Source organism: Bombina bombina, unplaced genomic scaffold, assembly GCF_027579735.1.
Source record: "Bombina bombina isolate aBomBom1 unplaced genomic scaffold, aBomBom1.pri scaffold_557, whole genome shotgun sequence".
Classification (NCBI taxonomy): domain Eukaryota; kingdom Metazoa; phylum Chordata; class Amphibia; order Anura; family Bombinatoridae; genus Bombina; species Bombina bombina.
The window spans coordinates 56,010-74,210 of record NW_026512149.1 but is presented as its reverse complement, the minus strand read 5'-3'; the positions used below and the strand labels follow the sequence as shown (position 1 = coordinate 74,210).

At 41.3% G+C, this 18,201-nt stretch overlaps 1 protein-coding gene across 1 annotated transcript in view; it reads right to left on the bottom strand.

Moving 5' to 3' along the window:
* Positions 1-17,986, bottom strand: part of LOC128644145 (uncharacterized) — a gene marked incomplete at its 3' end in the record, with an annotated part of 268,123 nt that extends 250,137 nt beyond the window's left edge. The window contains exons 1-2 of the mRNA XM_053696855.1: positions 17,711-17,986; positions 9,237-9,308 (exon numbers count right to left, since the gene is read on the bottom strand). Of these exons, the coding sequence (XP_053552830.1) occupies positions 9,237-9,308; positions 17,711-17,863 (225 nt within the window). The remainder of the gene's footprint in view (positions 1-9,236; positions 9,309-17,710) is intronic.
* Positions 17,987-18,201: the final 215 nt, after the last annotated feature.

Genomic DNA, 18,201 nt, shown 5'->3' with positions numbered 1-18,201 from the left:
AGCACTTTCCCACCTGGGTGCTAAGATTTTTTAATGTTTTTTTAATTTTTAAATGTTTTGAACTATTTGTTTTTTAACTTTTATTTTATTTTTTTCAGACCCCCAAGACTTACACTGTTGGAAAGGTTAGGCGATTACCTTTCCAATGGAGGGTCTTGGGGGTCTGTAGCTGCTTAGATGCTTCTAAGCAGAATACCCCCTGCTCCTATACTTAACATTGTTAAGTATAAATAAAGTTGCGCGGTGACGTCATCACGTTATTGCACATGACGTCACCACGCAAAACGGCAAGCCCCGGCGATGCCTGTCACTCTAAAAGCACGATCGCCGGGGTAGGAGCGGGTGGGAGCCCCCAGATCTCCCTCAAGGTGGGAGAGTGCTAGTGACGGCTCTGAGCCGTCATTAGCACCAGAGTGGGAAACTCTGTGACGGTTCAGAGCCGTCATTAGCACTCAAGGGGTTAAAGGTACCGTCATTTAGTAAGAAGACTCCGGATGAAGAGTATGCTCCGCGTCGTATGTCTTGAAGATGGACCCGCTCCGCGCCAGATGGATGAAGAAAGAAGATGCCGTCTGGATGAAGACTTCTGCTCATCTGGAAGACCTCTTCTGCCCGACTTGGATGAAGATTTCTGCCCGTCTGGAGGACCACTTCTGCCCGGTAGGTTTTTTTAAGGGGGGATTGGGTGGGTTTTAGAGTAGGGTTGGTTGTGTGGGTGGTATTTGTACTTTTCTTTACAGGTAAAAGAGCTGATTACTTTGGGGCAATGCCCCGCAAAAAGTCCCTTTTAAGGGCTATTTGTAATTTAGTGTAGGGTAGGTCTTTTTTTTTGGGGGGGGGGGCTTTTTTATTTTGTTAGGGGGATTAGAGTAGGTGTAATTAGTTTAAAAATCTTGTAATTATTTTATTATTCGCTGTAATTTAGTGGGGGGGGGTTCGTACTTTAGATAATTTTATTTAATTATAATTAATTGTATTTAATTTAGTTAATTTATTTAATTATAGTGTAGTGTTAGGTGTTAGTGTAACTTAGGTTAGGTTTTATTTTACAGGTAAATTTCTCTTTATTTTAACTAGGTAGTTATTAAATAGTTAATAACTATTTAATAACTATTCTACCTAGTTAAAATAAATACAAAGTTGCCTGTAAAATAAAAAAAAACCCTAAGCTAGCTACAATGTAACTATTAGTTATATTGTAGCTATCTTAGGGTTTATTTTATAGGTAAGTATTTAGTTTTAAATAGGATTATTTAGGTAATTGTAGTCATTTTATTTAGATTTATTGTAATTATATTACAAGCGACGTTGTGGGCGGGGGTAAATAATATAATGCAGGTGTCAGCGATGTCGGGGCGGCAGATTAGGGGTTAATAAGTGTAATATTAGGGGTGTTTAGACTCGGGGTTCATGTTAGGGTGTTAAGTGTAGACATGTCGGGGTTCATGTTAGGGTGTAAAGTGTAGACATAAAAAGTGTTTCCCCATAGGAATCAATGGGGCTGTGTTAGGAGCTTTACGCTGTTTTTTTGCAAGTGTTTTTTGCGTTTTTTTTTTTGTTCAGACAGCTCTCCCCCATTGATTCCTATGGGGAAATCGTGCACAAGCACGTTTTACCAGCTCACCGCTAACGTAAGCAGCGCTGGTATTGAGGTGAGATGTGGAGCTAAATTTTGCTCTTCACTCACTTTTTTGCGGTTAACGCCGGGTTTCTAAAAAACCTTTAATACCAGCTCTGCACGTAAGTGAGTGGTGAGCTTAAACTGCTCGTTAGCACCGCACCCCTCCTAACGCAAAACTCGTAATCTAGGTGTAAGAAATTTAGTATGAGTCATGAAAAACAGAACATGTAACAGAAAATGAAGCCCCTATACATAAAATAGGAGAACATACATGTCACGGTAGGAAACAGAAAAACATAAACATGATATATTATATATGTTTCATTTAGCAAAAGAGGTCAATAAAAATGATGACCTTCCACAGGGAGCCCCAATAAAATACTACATAATATAGTAATAGATCTGGTACCATCCAGAAAACCTCAGAGAAGGTTTATATGACGTATAAAATAGTCTTGAAGAATTCTAAAACGTAATGATAAAAACCATTAATCGTCACTAGATGGTAGTAGACAACAGGGATCCCTGTCAAATTTAAGAATGTAGAAAAAGATTATGGAAAGAGAAAAGTTAACTCCTTCAATATTACAGCTCTACACATGAATAACAACCACACTGTTCTCTAGAAAAAAACAATACTATTCTAGAGAAAACTATGTTCGAGTGATAATACACAAAGGAAGCCCCAGACTGTATCATCCTTACTTAATATACAGTTTACTATGGGCTACTCTGACCCTTGAGACAGATAAAATAAAGTATATGACCAATCAAGAATAGTGCACAAACAATATAAAAGCATATTCAAACAAAAATAGAAGCAGTCTGCCAGGAACGAACAACAGCTCAAATAGCTTGTTCTATGGCCCGGTTGCCACCTGGGAATAACTTTTTTTTGCCCAATTGTGCTTTCAAAAAGGAAAACTTTCCTGAAGCATATCATTCTGATCCCGCCTAACCAGGTCAGTCCACCCCCGAAATACCAGGCAATTCTCCTCTGAACAAGGGAAACGGCAACCCCAGACGATCGTTTCGGCCTTTTATGGGCTTTAGTGTCCTTAAAAACACTAAGAAATGAGTATGATACATAAAACAATAAATGACACAGATGTTAATAACATCACCCCAATATGAGGGAGATTAGAATCTTGTATTCCTATAATAAGAATATAGAAATAAAAATGTGTTCTAAAAACAATAACACCTAGATTACGAGTTGTGCGTTATGGTTAAAAAGCAGCGTTAAGAGGTCCCAACGCTGCTTTTTAACTCCCACTGGTATTACGAGTCTTGAAATGACAGGCTCACCGCTCACTTTTTTGGCCAGACTCGGAAATACCGCAAATCCACTTACGTCAATTGCGTAACCTATATTTTCAATGGGACTTGCATAGCGCCGGTATTACGAGTCTGACCAAAAGTGAGCGGTACACCCTCTCCTGTCAAGCCTGGTACCGCATTTTAAAGTCAGTAGTTAAGAGTTTTACACTACAACGCCGTAGCATAAAACTCTTTACTAAAGTGCTAAAAAGTACCCTAACACCCATAAACTACCTATTAACCCCTAAACCGAGGGCCCCCCCCCCCCACATCGCAAACACTATAAAAAAAAGTAACCCCTAATCTGCCGAACCGGACATTGCCGCCACTATAATAAACATATTAACCCCTAAACTGCCGCACTCCTGCCTCACAAACAGTAGTTAATTATTATTAACCCCTTATCTGCCGTCCCTAATATCGCCGCCACCTACCTACATTTATTAACCCCTAATCTGCCGCCCCCAACGTCGCCGCCATTATATTAAATGTAATAACCCCTAAACCTAAGTCTAACCCTAACCCTAACACCCCCTAACTTAAATATAATTACAATAAATCTAAATAAAATTACTATAATTACCTAAATAATTCCTATTTAAAACTAAATACTTACCTATAAAATAAACCCTAAACTAGCTACAATATAACTAATAGTTACATTGTAGCTATCTTAGGGTTTATTTTATTTTACAGGCAACTTTGTATTTATTTTAACTAGGTACAATAGTTATTAAATAGTTATTAACTATTTAATAACTACCTAGTTAAAATAAAGACAAATTTACCTGTAAAATAAAACCTAACCTAAGTTACACTAACACCTAACACTAAACTATAATTAAATAAATTAACTAAATTAAATACAATTAATTACAATTAAATAAAATTATCTAAAGTACGAAAAAAACAAACACTAAATAACAGAAAATAATAAAATAATTACAAGATTTTTAAACTAATTACACCTACTCTAATACCCCTAGCAAAATAAAAAAGACCCCCAAGATAAAAAAAAACCTACCCTACACTAAATTACAAATAGCCCTTAAAAGGGCCTTTTGCGGGGCATTGCCCCAAAGTAATCAGCTCTTTTACCTGTAAAAAAAAAAGTACAAATACCCCCCCAACATTAAAACCCACCATCCACACAAACAACCCTACTCTAAAACCCACCCAATCCCCCCTTAAAAAAACCTAACACTAACCCCTTGAAGATCACCCTACCGTGAGATGTCTTCACCCAACCGGGCAGAAGTGGTCCTCCAGACGGCAGAAGTCTTCATCCAAGTCGGGCAGAAGAGGTCCTCCAGACGGGCAGAAGTCTTCATCAAGACGGCATCTTCTATCTTCATCCATCCGGCGCGGAGCGGGTCCATCTTCAAGACATTCGACGCGGAGCATCCTCTTCATCCGGAGTTTTCTTACTAAATGACGGAACCTTTAAGTGACGTCATCCAAGATGGCGTCCCTTCAATTCCGATTGGCTGATAGAATTCTATCAGCCAATCGGAATTAAGGTCGAAAAAATCCTATTGGCTGATTCCAATCAGCATTCTATTGGCTGATTGGAACAGCCAATAGAATGCCAGCTCAATCCTATTGGCTGATTGGATCAGCCAATCGGAATTGAAGGGACACCATCTTGGATGACGTCACTTAACCCTTTGAGTGCTAAGCACTTTCCCACCTGGGTGCTAAGATTTTTTAATGTTTTTTTAATTTTTAAATGTTTTGAACTATTTGTTTTTTAACTTTTATTTTATTTTTTTCAGACCCCCAAGACTTACACTGTTGGAAAGGTTAGGCGATTACCTTTCCAATGGAGGGTCTTGGGGGTCTGTAGCTGCTTAGATGCTTCTAAGCAGAATACCCCCTGCTCCTATACTTAACATTGTTAAGTATAAATAAAGTTGCGCGGTGACGTCATCACGTTATTGCACATGACGTCACCACGCAAAACGGCAAGCCCCGGCGATGCCTGTCACTCTAAAAGCACGATCGCCGGGGTAGGAGCGGGTGGGAGCCCCCAGATCTCCCTCAAGGTGGGAGAGTGCTAGTGACGGCTCTGAGCCGTCATTAGCACCAGAGTGGGAAACTCTGTGACGGTTCAGAGCCGTCATTAGCACTCAAGGGGTTAAAGGTACCGTCATTTAGTAAGAAGACTCCGGATGAAGAGTATGCTCCGCGTCGTATGTCTTTAAGATGGACCCGCTCCGCGCCAGATGGATGAAGAAAGAAGATGCCGTCTGGATGAAGACTTCTGCCCATCTGGAAGACCTCTTCTGCCCGACTTGGATGAAGATTTCTGCCCGTCTGGAGGACCACTTCTGCCCGGTAGGTTTTTTTAAGGGGGGATTGGGTGGGTTTTAGAGTAGGGTTGGTTGTGTGGGTGGTATTTGTACTTTTCTTTACAGGTAAAAGAGCTGATTACTTTGGGGCAATGCCCCGCAAAAAGTCCCTTTTAAGGGCTATTTGTAATTTAGTGTAGGGTAGGTCTTTTTTTTTTTGGGGGGGGGCTTTTTTATTTTGTTAGGGGGATTAGAGTAGGTGTAATTAGTTTAAAAATCTTGTAATTATTTTATTATTCGCTGTAATTTAGTGGGGGGGGGGTTCGTACTTTAGATAATTTTATTTAATTATAATTAATTGTATTTAATTTAGTTAATTTATTTAATTATAGTGTAGTGTTAGGTGTTAGTGTAACTTAGGTTAGGTTTTATTTTACAGGTAAATTTCTCTTTATTTTAACTAGGTAGTTATTAAATAGTTAATAACTATTTAATAACTATTCTACCTAGTTAAAATAAATACAAAGTTGCCTGTAAAATAAAAAAAAACCCTAAGCTAGCTACAATGTAACTATTAGTTATATTGTAGCTATCTTAGGGTTTATTTTATAGGTAAGTATTTAGTTTTAAATAGGATTATTTAGGTAATTGTAGTCATTTTATTTAGATTTATTGTAATTATATTACAAGCGACGTTGTGGGCGGGGTAAATAATATAATGCAGGTGTCAGCGATGTCGGGGCGGCAGATTAGGGGTTAATAAGTGTAATATTAGGGGTGTTTAGACTCGGGGTTCATGTTAGGGTGTTAAGTGTAGACATGTCGGGGTTCATGTTAGGGTGTAAAGTGTAGACATAAAAAGTGTTTCCCCATAGGAATCAATGGGGCTGTGTTAGGAGCTTTACGCTGTTTTTTTGCAAGTGTTTTTTGCGTTTTTTTTTTTTTGTTCAGACGGCTCTCCCCCATTGATTCCTATGGGGAAATCGTGCACAAGCACGTTTTACCAGCTCACCGCTAACGTAAGCAGCGCTGGTATTGAGGTGAGATGTGGAGCTAAATTTTGCTCTTCACTCACTTTTTTGCAGTTAACGCCGGGTTTCTAAAAAACCTTTAATACCAGCTCTGCACGTAAGTGAGTGGTGAGCTTAAACTGCTCGTTAGCACCGCACCCCTCCTAACGCAAAACTCGTAATCTAGGTGTAAGAAATTTAGTATGAGTCATGAAAAACAGAACATGTAACAGAAAATGAAGCCCCTATACATAAAATAGGAGAACATACATGTCACGGTAGGAAACAGAAAAACATAAACATGATATATTATATATGTTTCATTTAGCAAAAGAGGTCAATAAAAATGATGACCTTCCACAGGGAGCCCCAATAAAATACTACATAATATAGTAATAGATCTGGTACCATCCAGAAAACCTCAGAGAAGGTTTATATGACGTATAAAATAGTCTTGAAGAATTCTAAAACGTAATGATAAAAACCATTAATCGTCACTAGATGGTAGTAGACAACAGGGATCCCTGTCAAATTTAAGAATGTAGAAAAAGATTATGGAAAGAGAAAAGTTAACTCCTTCAATATTACAGCTCTACACATGAATAACAACCACACTGTTCTCTAGAAAAAAACAATACTATTCTAGAGAAAACTATGTTCGAGTGATAATACACAAAGGAAGCCCCAGACTGTATCATCCTTACTTAATATACAGTTTACTATGGGCTACTCTGACCCTTGAGACAGATAAAATAAAGTATATGACCAATCAAGAATAGTGCACAAACAATATAAAAGCATATTCAAACAAAAATAGAAGCAGTCTGCCAGGAACGAACAACAGCTCAAATAGCTTGTTCTATGGCCCGGTTGCCACCTGGGAATAACTTTTTTTTGCCCAATTGTGCTTTCAAAAAGGAAAACTTTCCTGAAGCATATCATTCTGATCCCGCCTAACCAGGTCAGTCCACCCCCGAAATACCAGGCAATTCTCCTCTGAACAAGGGAAACGGCAACCCCAGACGATCGTTTCGGCCTTTTATGGGCCTCGTCAGTGAGGTGCAGCCATATCCCTCTAAGCACATTGGGCAGGGAGTCCACGTCTGGTTTCCCCCATCACCCTTAGGGAGACCCTAAGAGTCATTATGCAAATTCAACAAAAATAGAAGCAGTCTGCCAGGAGCGAACAACAGCTCAAATAGCTTGTTCTATGGCCCGGTTGCCACCTGGGAGTAGCTTCTTTTTGCCCAATTATGCTTTCACAAAGGAAAACATTCCTGAAGCATATCAGTCTGATCCCGCGCTAACCAGGTCAATCCAGCCCCGAAACACCAGGCAATCCTCCTCTGAACAAGGGAAACAGCAACCCCAGACAATCGTTTCGGCCTTCTATGGGCCTCGTCAGTGAGCTGCAGCCATATCCCTCTAAGCACATTGGGCAGGGAGTCCACGTCTGGTTTCCCCCATCACCCTTAGGGAGACCCTAAGAGTCATTATGCAAATTCAAACAAAAATAGAAGCAGTCTGCCAGGAACAAACAACAGCTCAAATAGCTTGTTCAATGGCCCGGTTGCCACCTGGGAGTAGCTTATTTTTGCCCAATTGTGCTTTCACACAGGAAAACTTTCCTGAAGCATATCAGTCTGATCCAGCCTAGCCAGGTCAGTGCAGCCCCGAAATACCAGGCAATTCTCCTCTGAACAAGGGAAACGGCAACCCCAGACGATAGTTTCGGCCTTCTATGGGGCTCGTCATAAAAGCATATCAAGGGCTCGGAAGTAGAACCCAGAAGCTGAGAGCAGAGCTCCTCTCTGAGGTGCAAAGCAGCAGCGCGCCAAAACGACCCTGTTCATGGCGGAAAAAGCAAGTTTTAGTGCGCCCCAAGAAAAATAATGGCGTCTTTACACATGGGCACAAAACTGTACATGAGAGCCCCTTGCTTAATTTAGATGATAAAGCAAATATCTTCTGATGGAACACCCCGCCTCCAAATTTGGAAAACAGAGGATGCCCTACATAAAAGCGTGTCACGCTGTGAGCTGCAAATGTGGCAGAATATACTATGTGCTTCGCTAAGTGCCGCTTCATTCCACTATATGACGATTTAAAAACAATCTAGCTGTGTGGACAAGCTTTCAGGAGCTGGGCCTGGATTTGATCCAATGTCTCCTTAGTTCCTGGCCCTTTGTGCTGTCTTCTCACAATTGGGGGAGTTTTTCCCATATAAGATATATCTGTCGGACCAGACGAATATGTAACGTTACATAACCCCATATTCTTAGCGGAGTGTCTTGCAATGCGGATATGCACAGCTACTTATGGGAGAACCGCTACCTTCCTACAACTGCAACACCATCTAAACCCACTCTGAAAGTACAAACAGTGTGACAATACTGTGGGCAGACTCCAAAGTTTAAACCCCATAAGGGTAATAGATCGCTTCCAAAAGGTGGTTTACATATAACCGCAAGACTAAACCTGAGGCCTCTTACTGGGACGAAAAAAACGGCCATAATCTAGACCGCATAATAAATTTGACTCAGAGCCCCAGAACTGGTGTGTCCGACAACATGGACACCTCTTGAGAGGCTGCCGGCATTAAGCTATGCATTATAAGCTCAGTAAAAATGAAACTGTCTAGTACTGATGCAGTATCTGCAATACTGCGGGCAGAATCCCATAGTTTATTCTCTACAGAGTTTCAGCTCAGGAGATATCCTGAACCAGGCTAAATCAGCTAGTACATGAACCCTTTTTATAAAATAAGGGAAGTGACTAAACCCGGGCTTAGATCCACCCTTGAGGAGTAAGTTTGTGATAATTTGTGCCCATGCAATTATCCTCACACACACATAGAGGCATGTACCTGCTGCCCTTCAAATAAATATCAACCTTAAAAAGATATTGACTGTTCCCAGACTCCATTGATAAAAGGAGGGAATTAACCCCCTAAGTGCTTGGGCTTTCTTACCTAGAAGGAATAACAGCACTTACCTTTGGAGCTTCGGCTGCAGGGCAGGTATTGCTTCTCAGGTATGACAGGCTCAGAAGACCTCTGACAGGGACCTGTAGAAAAAGAAAATCAGAGTAACCAACCCTGGTTTTCTATAAAGGGGTAGCATATATGTTGGAAGGTAAGCAAGGACTGCCTTGTCGTCTTCCAACTGCTAAAAGCCACCATTACTCTTACTAATGAGAATCACATGGACACAGCATAGCCCCAATCCTTGCTTGCAGGGAAAAGTACCCATTAAATGATTAAAAACAAAATGTATGCTTACTAGATAAATTCCTTTCTTTCCTAGAAGGGAGAGTCCACAACTTTTTTCCGTACTGTTGGGAAATATAGCACCTGGCCACCAGGAGGAGGCAAAGACACCCCAGCCAAAGGATTAAATATCCCTCCCACTTCCCCTATCCTCCCGGTCATTTGGCCGAGGGAACAAGGAAAAGTAGAAGAAACATCAGGGTATAAAGGTGCCACAAGAAAGTATAAAAAGGGAGCCGCCCAAACAACATATCTTACGGGTGGGGTCGTGGAATCTTCCTCCCAGGAAAGAAAGGAATTTATCTGGTAGCATAAATTTTGTTTTCTTTCCATAAGGCAGGGAGAGTCCATGACTTCATTCCTTACTGTTGGGAAAACCATACCCAAGCTCCAGAGGACACTGATAAAATAACGGAAGGGAACAAAAAGGAGGCGGACCCTAATCTGAAGGCACCACAGCCTGCAAAACCTTTCTCCCAAAAGCTGCTTCAGTCGAAGCAAACACATCAAACTTGTAAAATTTAGATAAAGTATGTAAGGAGGGCCAGGTAGCCGCCTTACAAATCTGCTCCATAGAAGAAGCTACTGCTCTAGTGGAATGACCTGTAATCCTCTCAGAAGGCTGTTGTCCCGCTGTCTCAGAAGCTAAGTGGATGACACTCCTCAACCATAAAGACAAGGAAGATATTGTGGTCTTCTGACCCCTATGTTTACCTGCATAGATGATAAACAAAGATGAAGATTGTCTGAACTCCTTAGTAGCCTGAAGGTAAAATTTCAGGGGAAGAACCACATCTAGATTGTGAAAAAAATGTTCCTTCACCAAGGAAGGAACAACAATCTCTTGTTCAGATCTGACACCACCTTAGGATGGAAACCTAACATACGCCTAGATTTAGAGTTCTGTTAGGGGTCCTAACGCTGCTTTTTACCGCTGGTATTTAGAGTCAGCCAGGAAAGGGTCTAACGCTCACTTTCCAGCCGCGACTTTTCCATACCGCAGATCCCCTTACGCCAATTGCGTATCCTATCTTTTCAATGGGATCTTCCTAACGCCGGTATTTAGAGTCTTGGCTGAAGTGAGCATTAGACCCTCTACAGACAAGACTCCAGCCGCAGAAAAAAGTCAGTAGTTAAGAGCTTTCTGGGCTAACGCCGGTTTATAAAGCTCTTAACTACTGTGCTATAAAGTACACTAACACCCATAAACTACCTATGTACCCCTAAACCGAGGTCTCCCCACCTCGCCGCCACTATAATACATTTTTTAACCCCTAATCTGCCGACCGCACATCGCCGCCACCTACATTATCCCTATGAACCCCTAATATGCTGCCCCTAACATCGCCGACACCTACATAATATTTATTAACCCCTAATCTGCTCCCCCCAACGTTGCCGCTACCTTACCTACACTTATTAACCCCTAATCTGCCGACTGGACCTCGCCGCCACTCTAATAAAGTTATTAACCCCTAAACCGCCGCACTCTAGCCTCGCAAACCCTATAATAAATAGTATTAACCCCTAATCTGCCCTCCCTAACATCGCCGCCCCCTAACTTCAAGTATTAACCCCTAATCTGCCGACCGGACCTCGCCGCTACTATAATAAATGTATTAACCCCTAAAGCTAAGTCTAACCCTAACACCCCCCTAAGTTAAATATAATTTTATTCTAACAAAATAAATTAACTCTTATTAACTAAAGTATTCCTATTTAAAGCTAAATACTTACCTGTAAAATAAACCCTAATATAGCTACAATATAACGAATAATTATATTGTAGCTATTTTAGGATTTATATTTATTTTACAGGCAACTTTGTATTTATTTTAACTAGGTACAATAGCTATTAAATAGTTATTTACTATTTAATAGCTACCTAGTTAAAATAATTACCAAATTACCTGTAAAAAAAACAGCCAGATTGAGCTTGCATTCTATTGGCTGATCGGAACAGCCAATAGAATGTGAGCTCAATCTGATTGGCTGATTGGATCAGCCAATCCGATTGAACTTGAATCTGATTGGCTGATTCCTGACTAGGATCAGGCCTGTGTTTAGAAGGGTGGCTCCGCCTTGGAGTTTCAATCTTGTTCTGCGTCTGTTGCAGCAGGCTCCGTTTTTCAGCCCAAACTGCCCCATTGTTTCCTATGGGGGAATCGTGCACGAGCACGTTTTTCCAGCTAGCCGCTACTGTAAGCAACGCTGGTATTGAGAGTTGAAGTGGCGGTAAATTATGCTCTACGCTCCCTTTTTGGAGCCTAACGCAGCCCTTCAGAGAACTCTCAATACCAGCGTTGTTTAGAAACAGCGCTAGAAAAAAAAGACGCGTAGCCCCTTTATTTACATACTATCTAGGTGATAGTATGTAAAACCACCTTACCGGCGTGAAAAACAAGGTAAGGGGGATCACACTGCAAGGCAGAAATCTCTGAGACCCTGCGAGCAGAGGCAATAGCCAACAGAAACAGAACCTTTCAGGATAACAGTTTAATGTCAACAGTATGCATTGGCTCAAACGGAGCCTGCTGCAACAGACGCAGAACAAGATTGAAACTCCAAGGCGGAGCCACCCTTCTAAACACAGGCCTGATCCTAGTCAGGGCCTTAGCAATGGACTGCACATCTGGAAGCTCAGCTAATCTCTTGTGCAGCAACACCGACAGGGCCGATAGCTGTCCCTTCAGGGAACTAGCAGATAGACCCTTCTCCAGTCCATCCTGGAGAAAGGATAAAATTCTGGCAACCTAAACCTTATGCCAAGAAAAACCACACTCTTCAAATCAGTGCAGATAAGTCCGCCACACCTTATTGTAGATGCGTTGAGTAACCGGCTTACAAGCTTGAATCAAAGTGTCAATAACTCTCTCAGAGAAACCTCTCTTGGCTAAGACTAAGTGTTTAATCTCCACGCAGTCAGCCTCAGAGAATCTAGATTTTGATATAGGAAGGGACCCTGCAGTAGCAGGTCCCTGCAGCAGGGTAACCTCCATAGATGAGATGAGGACATTTCCACCAGACCTGCGGACCACTTCCTTCGCGGCCAGGATGGAGCATATCACTGGTGCTCGCTCCTGCTCTGCACCTCCAAGGAACCCGCTAGAGCATCTATTAGTTCTGCTTGAGGATCCCTCGATCTCGACCCGTACCTGGGCAGTTTGGCATTTAGACGGGAGGCAATGAGGTCTATCTCCGGCATCCCCCATCTGGAGCATATCTCTGTAATCACCTCGGGGTGGAGAGACAATTCCCCTGGGTGAAAAGATTGCCTGCTGAGGAAGTCTGCCTCCCAGTTGTTCACACCCGGAATGTGGATCGCTGACAGCATACAGTTGTGGGTCTCTGCCCATTCCAGGATCTGAGAAACCTCTTTCATCGCTAAGAAACTCTTCGTTCCTCCCTGATGGTTGATGTATGCTACAGAAGGTATATTGTCCAATTGGAATCTGATAAACTGGGACGAACCCAGAAGGGATCAAGCCTTCAGGGCATTGAATATTGCCTGAAGTTCCAAGATATTGATCGAGAACATGGACTCCTGAGTACACAGACCCTGTGCCTTCCTGGCACCCCAAACGGCTTCCTAGCCGGATAGACTTGTGTCTGTAGTCACAATCTTCCAGGACGGTCTCAAGAAGCATGTGCCTAGGGACAGGTGATCTTGACAGAGCTACCAAGAGAGCGAATCTCTCGACAGACTGTCCAGTATTATCTGTTTGGACAGGTTTGAATGGTCGCCTTCCATTGTCTCAGCATTCATAGTTGTAAGGGTCTGAGATTGAATCTGGAAAAGTTAATGATGTCCATACAAGACACCATAAAGCCAATCACCTCCATACACTGGGCCACCGAAGGACTTAGGGAGGCCTGGAGGGCAAGGCAAGCTGATGTTAGCTTGCAACGTCTCTGATCTGTTAGAAAGATCTTAATGGATACCGAGTCTATAACTGTACCCAGGTAATTCACCCTGGTATGTGGAGTAAGAGAAATCTTTTCCATGTTTATCTTCCATCCATGTTGAGTGTTTCTGTGGGTGTCTGTGTTTATGTCTTTGTGCTTTTGTTGGTGTCTCTATGAGTGTAACAAATGTAGGGGTGAAGAAGCGCCTCTGAGTGAGGCTTAAGTATACTTTAAAAATAAATAATACAAAGTATAAAGACAGTAGATCTAATACTGATAAAATAAATGCAGTATGGTTAAACTGCAGTATTTTAAACTGCAATTATATAGCAGTTAGATGAAGCATTGCAACATTAGTTGCAACAATAGTTGCTAAATGAACACGTTAAATTGGACACTTAAAGGGACATGAAACCCACGTTTTTTTCTTTCGCGATTCAGATAGAGAATACAATTTTAAACAACTTTCTAATTTACTTCTATTATCTATTTTGTTTAATTCTCTTGTTATCATTTGTTGAAAGAGAAGCAATGCACTAATGGTTTCTAACTGAACACATGGGTGAGCCAATCACAATCGATAAATATATGCAGCCACCAATCAACAGCTAGAACCTTAGTTCTCTGCTGCTCCTGAGCTTAACTAGATAAACCTTTCAGCAAAGGATAACAAATGAGACCTTTCTGGAAGTCACCAAACCACCACTTAACCTTTAAATTATTGTTTAGGCAGTTCAGGGCCCTTCCTTTCAGCCACTCTGCATGCTGTTATCATAGAAAAGTGGGTAATCCATGTGTCACATGTGTAGCAGGATCCTAATTCATGTCCCATATTTGCTTAATAACAAAGAATGATAAAGTAAGCATAGCGTTTAGTCGGTAGCGTAAATGTATAGACTGACTCACCACTCCAAGGAAGGCTGTGCAACATTCACCCGGCAGGGGCCGTAGGCATATAGCCAAACCTTACCCCCTTCACACTCAGGAATTGCTCAGTCTCACTTCAGTCGATGTGTTCGCTCTCCGTGGCTTTCACCATTCAGCGAGTAAGCATCCAGCACTTCCGGGTGACGTCAGGTGCCGCATCCACACGGCTTACATCTAAGACGCCCTCTTCACTGACCGCTATATGCAGGCTCTTTTTCCAGATCCATCAGGGACTTGATCCAAGGTTGGGGAAATGCTGTTAGAGACGGATAGGAGGGCTCCTCTCCCTCCAAAGTACAAAGAAAAAAGGAATCCACAGGAAACAGCTTTCCAAAAGTAAAATCAAGCAGACTTTATTCAATAAGTTAAAAATAGATGGGCATCAAGGTGGGATAAAAGAGTAGAAGAACCGGTCTTATGCGTTTCGGCAAAACATAGCCGTAATCATAGACCATATTTCCTCACAGGTGTTACTTCCATTTATACCAATCACAAATCACCTATTGGAGGATACAACAACACACCCTCTCTTTCCTTCCTCACCTTAGTTAAAGGGAACAACTCACAACATTTAAATTTCAAAGATAGGCAAATGCAGAAATATTTCACAGAAATATTGTTTAGGAATATTATTTACAAGGGAGAACATAATTGATACATGAAAAATGTATATAAAATAAGGTTCATACCCTGGATGTTCATCAAAGCCACATATACATGCCCACTGAAGTTAATCCTATTTCACTTGATTACTTATATAGGGGGATAGTTTAATCAGCATTTTTAACATTTCTAGCATATAACTCCATAAATTGATGAGTTCAAATCCATAAGAGAAAAACCTATATACATCAGATAAGCCAATAACATATATTAAATAATAAATGATTATTTTACACATTTATAATGCTTATGTCTCCCAAAAATTAATAAGGTAATTTTCTGAATTAAAGCCATCTGGCATAAGTGTGCACAATTTGTTGATCCAATAGACCTCTTGCCTGGCCAAAATAGGCAATTTATCGCCACCTCTGGGAGGGCATCTTATAGTTTCTATGGCATTCCATTCAAAATTGCACACATTGCCATTATGGACTTCAATAAAGTGTCTATTCCTGATATACCCTAGGTGTTCACGTATCTGAGTACGAACGTCACGGGTAGTCATACCAATGTACTGTAATTTATGATACATGCAACATATAAGGTAGATCACAAATGTTGAAGAACAATTTATACACCCTCTAGTGTCAAACAATTGATTGGTCACACATGAGTTATGCACGCAAGTGGAAAAAAAAAAAAGACTGATGCCGATGCAGGGTGATGTCCGTTGTTTAGTAAGGGATCTGGCAGGGGGAGGGATGTAGATTATTGAGGGGGCCAGCTACACTACAGAAAACAAATGTTTCATATAAAAAAGTTTTTAAAAAAACAATTTTGGGGGGGCAAATTGGGTACTGGCAGACAGCTGCCAGTACCCAAGATGGCTGCAAATAGGTAGAGGGGGAGGGTTAGAGAGATGTATGGGGGGATCAGGGAGGTTGTGGGGTAAGGGGGGATCCATCACTGCAGACTGTATGACAAAAAAATAAAAAAAAATAATAAATTATTTTTATTTCAGTACTGGCAGATTTTCTGCCAGTACTTAAGATGGCGGTGACAATTGTGAGGTGGGGGAGGGAAGAGAGCTGTTTGAGGGGGGTCAGGGGGGATCAGGGGGTGGGATGTGTGAGGTGGGAGGCTGATCTCTACACTAAAGCTAAAAATTAACCCTACAGGCTACCTAATTAACCCCTTAACTGCTGGGCATATTACAAGTGTGGTGCGCAGCAGCATTTAACGGCCTTATTATTACCAAAAAGCAATGCCAAAGCCATATATGTCTGCTATTTCTGAACAAAGGGGATCCTAGAGAAGCATTTACAACCATTTGTGCCATAATTGCACAAGCTGTTTGTAAATAATTTCAGTGAGAAACCTAAAATTGTGAAAAATGTTACGTTTTTTTTTTATTTGATCGTATTTGGCGGTAAATTGGTGGCATGAAATATACCAAAATGGGCCTAGATCAATAATTTGGGTTGTCTACTACACTAAAGCTAAAATTAAACCTAAAAGCTCCCTACAAGCTCCCTAATTAACCCCTTCACTGCTGGGCATAATACACGTGTGGTGTGCAGCTGCATTTAGCGGCCTTCTAATTACCAAAAAGCAACGCCAAAGCCATATAAGTCTGTTATTTCTGAACAAAGGGGATCCAAGAGAAAAATTAAAAACCATTTATGCCATAATTGCACAAGTTGTTTGTAAATAAATTCAGCAAGAAACCTAAAGTTTGTGAAAAAATTTGTGAAAAAGTCAACTATTTTTTTTATTTGATCGCATTTGGCGGTGAAATGGTGGCATGAAATATACCAAAATGGGCCTAGATCAATACTTTGGGTTGTCTTCTAAATAAAAATATTTACATGTCAAGGGATATTCAGGGATTCCTGACAGATATCAGTGTTCCAATGTAACTAGTGCTAATTTTGAAAACAAGTGGTTTGAAAATAGCAAAGTGCTACTTGTACTTATTGCCCTATAACTTGCAAAAAAAGCATAGAACATGTAAACATTGGGTATTTCTAAACTCAGGACAAAATTTATAAACTATTTAGCATCAGTGTTTTTTGGTGTTTGTAGATGAGTAACAGATTTTGGGGGTCAAAGTTAAAAAAGTGTTTTTTTTTCCATTTTTTCCTCATATTTTATATTTTTTTGTAGTAAATTATAAGATATGATGAAAATAATGGTATCTTTAGAACGTCCATTTAATGGCGAGAAAAACTGTATAAAATATGTGTGGGTACAGTAAATGAGTAAGAGGAAAATTACAGCTAAACACAAAAACTGCAGAAATGTAAAAATAGCCATTGTCATTAAGGGCAAGAAAATTGAAAAATGGTCCGGTCATTAAGGGGTTAAACATCAATGCCATATTACAGAACTGCTGCCAAGAAACATACACTATATAATACAGCTTGTTGTACTATATTTAGCCTCCTCTTCAAGTTATATTAAAATAATGTTTTATAGCTGTGACAGTAGTTTCAGAAAGCTAAAATAATTCCACCCCTATCTATTATATCTCTAATGTGTGTGCGGCTATACACAAGCCGCTGTCTGTGGTGCTGACACACAATAGGAATGCCTGGCATCATCAGGACCAGACCAGCAGCTTGTGTATGTATGTCAGACATGGCAGCTCAAGCATTCACAAGTTACTCACATGCGCCAGTAATTCAGCCACTGTCACGTGGCCCATGCGAGCCACTCACAGCGCCACGCTATGTGTACACATTAGAGAGATGGGGTATCTCACCTTGCTGAGCGCCGCCTTCCTTTCGTCCCTCGGTTTGATGCTGCTGTTTGTCACTGGGCCCCCAAGATCCCCCTCTCGGCTCTGACTTTCGCTGCTTCTACTCTCCCGGTTGCCCCGCAGTACAGATGGTTGCGACTCCCGCTCACTCTTCATATCAAAGGCTATTGCTCCTTTAGCTGTTTGAACGGGTGACAGGAGTGTTTCTTCCCTTGTCACAGCAGTCCCCCACTTTCCTTCCCCTACTGCACCAACCGTCTACACTGTCACGAGCCTCATACTGGGTGCCGGGGCCACCTGTGCAGGTGTTGGGGTTTATAGCGCGTGCCAAGCGCCTGTACTCGTGCAGCGTTGAAGCTGTCTGTTGAGCAGTTGCAAACAATATCCAGCTCGCGCATTATTTGCATCAATGATGCTAACGCGCTCCCGCAGGATACTTGTCTGTTTGTTGGGAACGCGCACACTACTAGTGCTACAGAAATACAAAAGTGGCA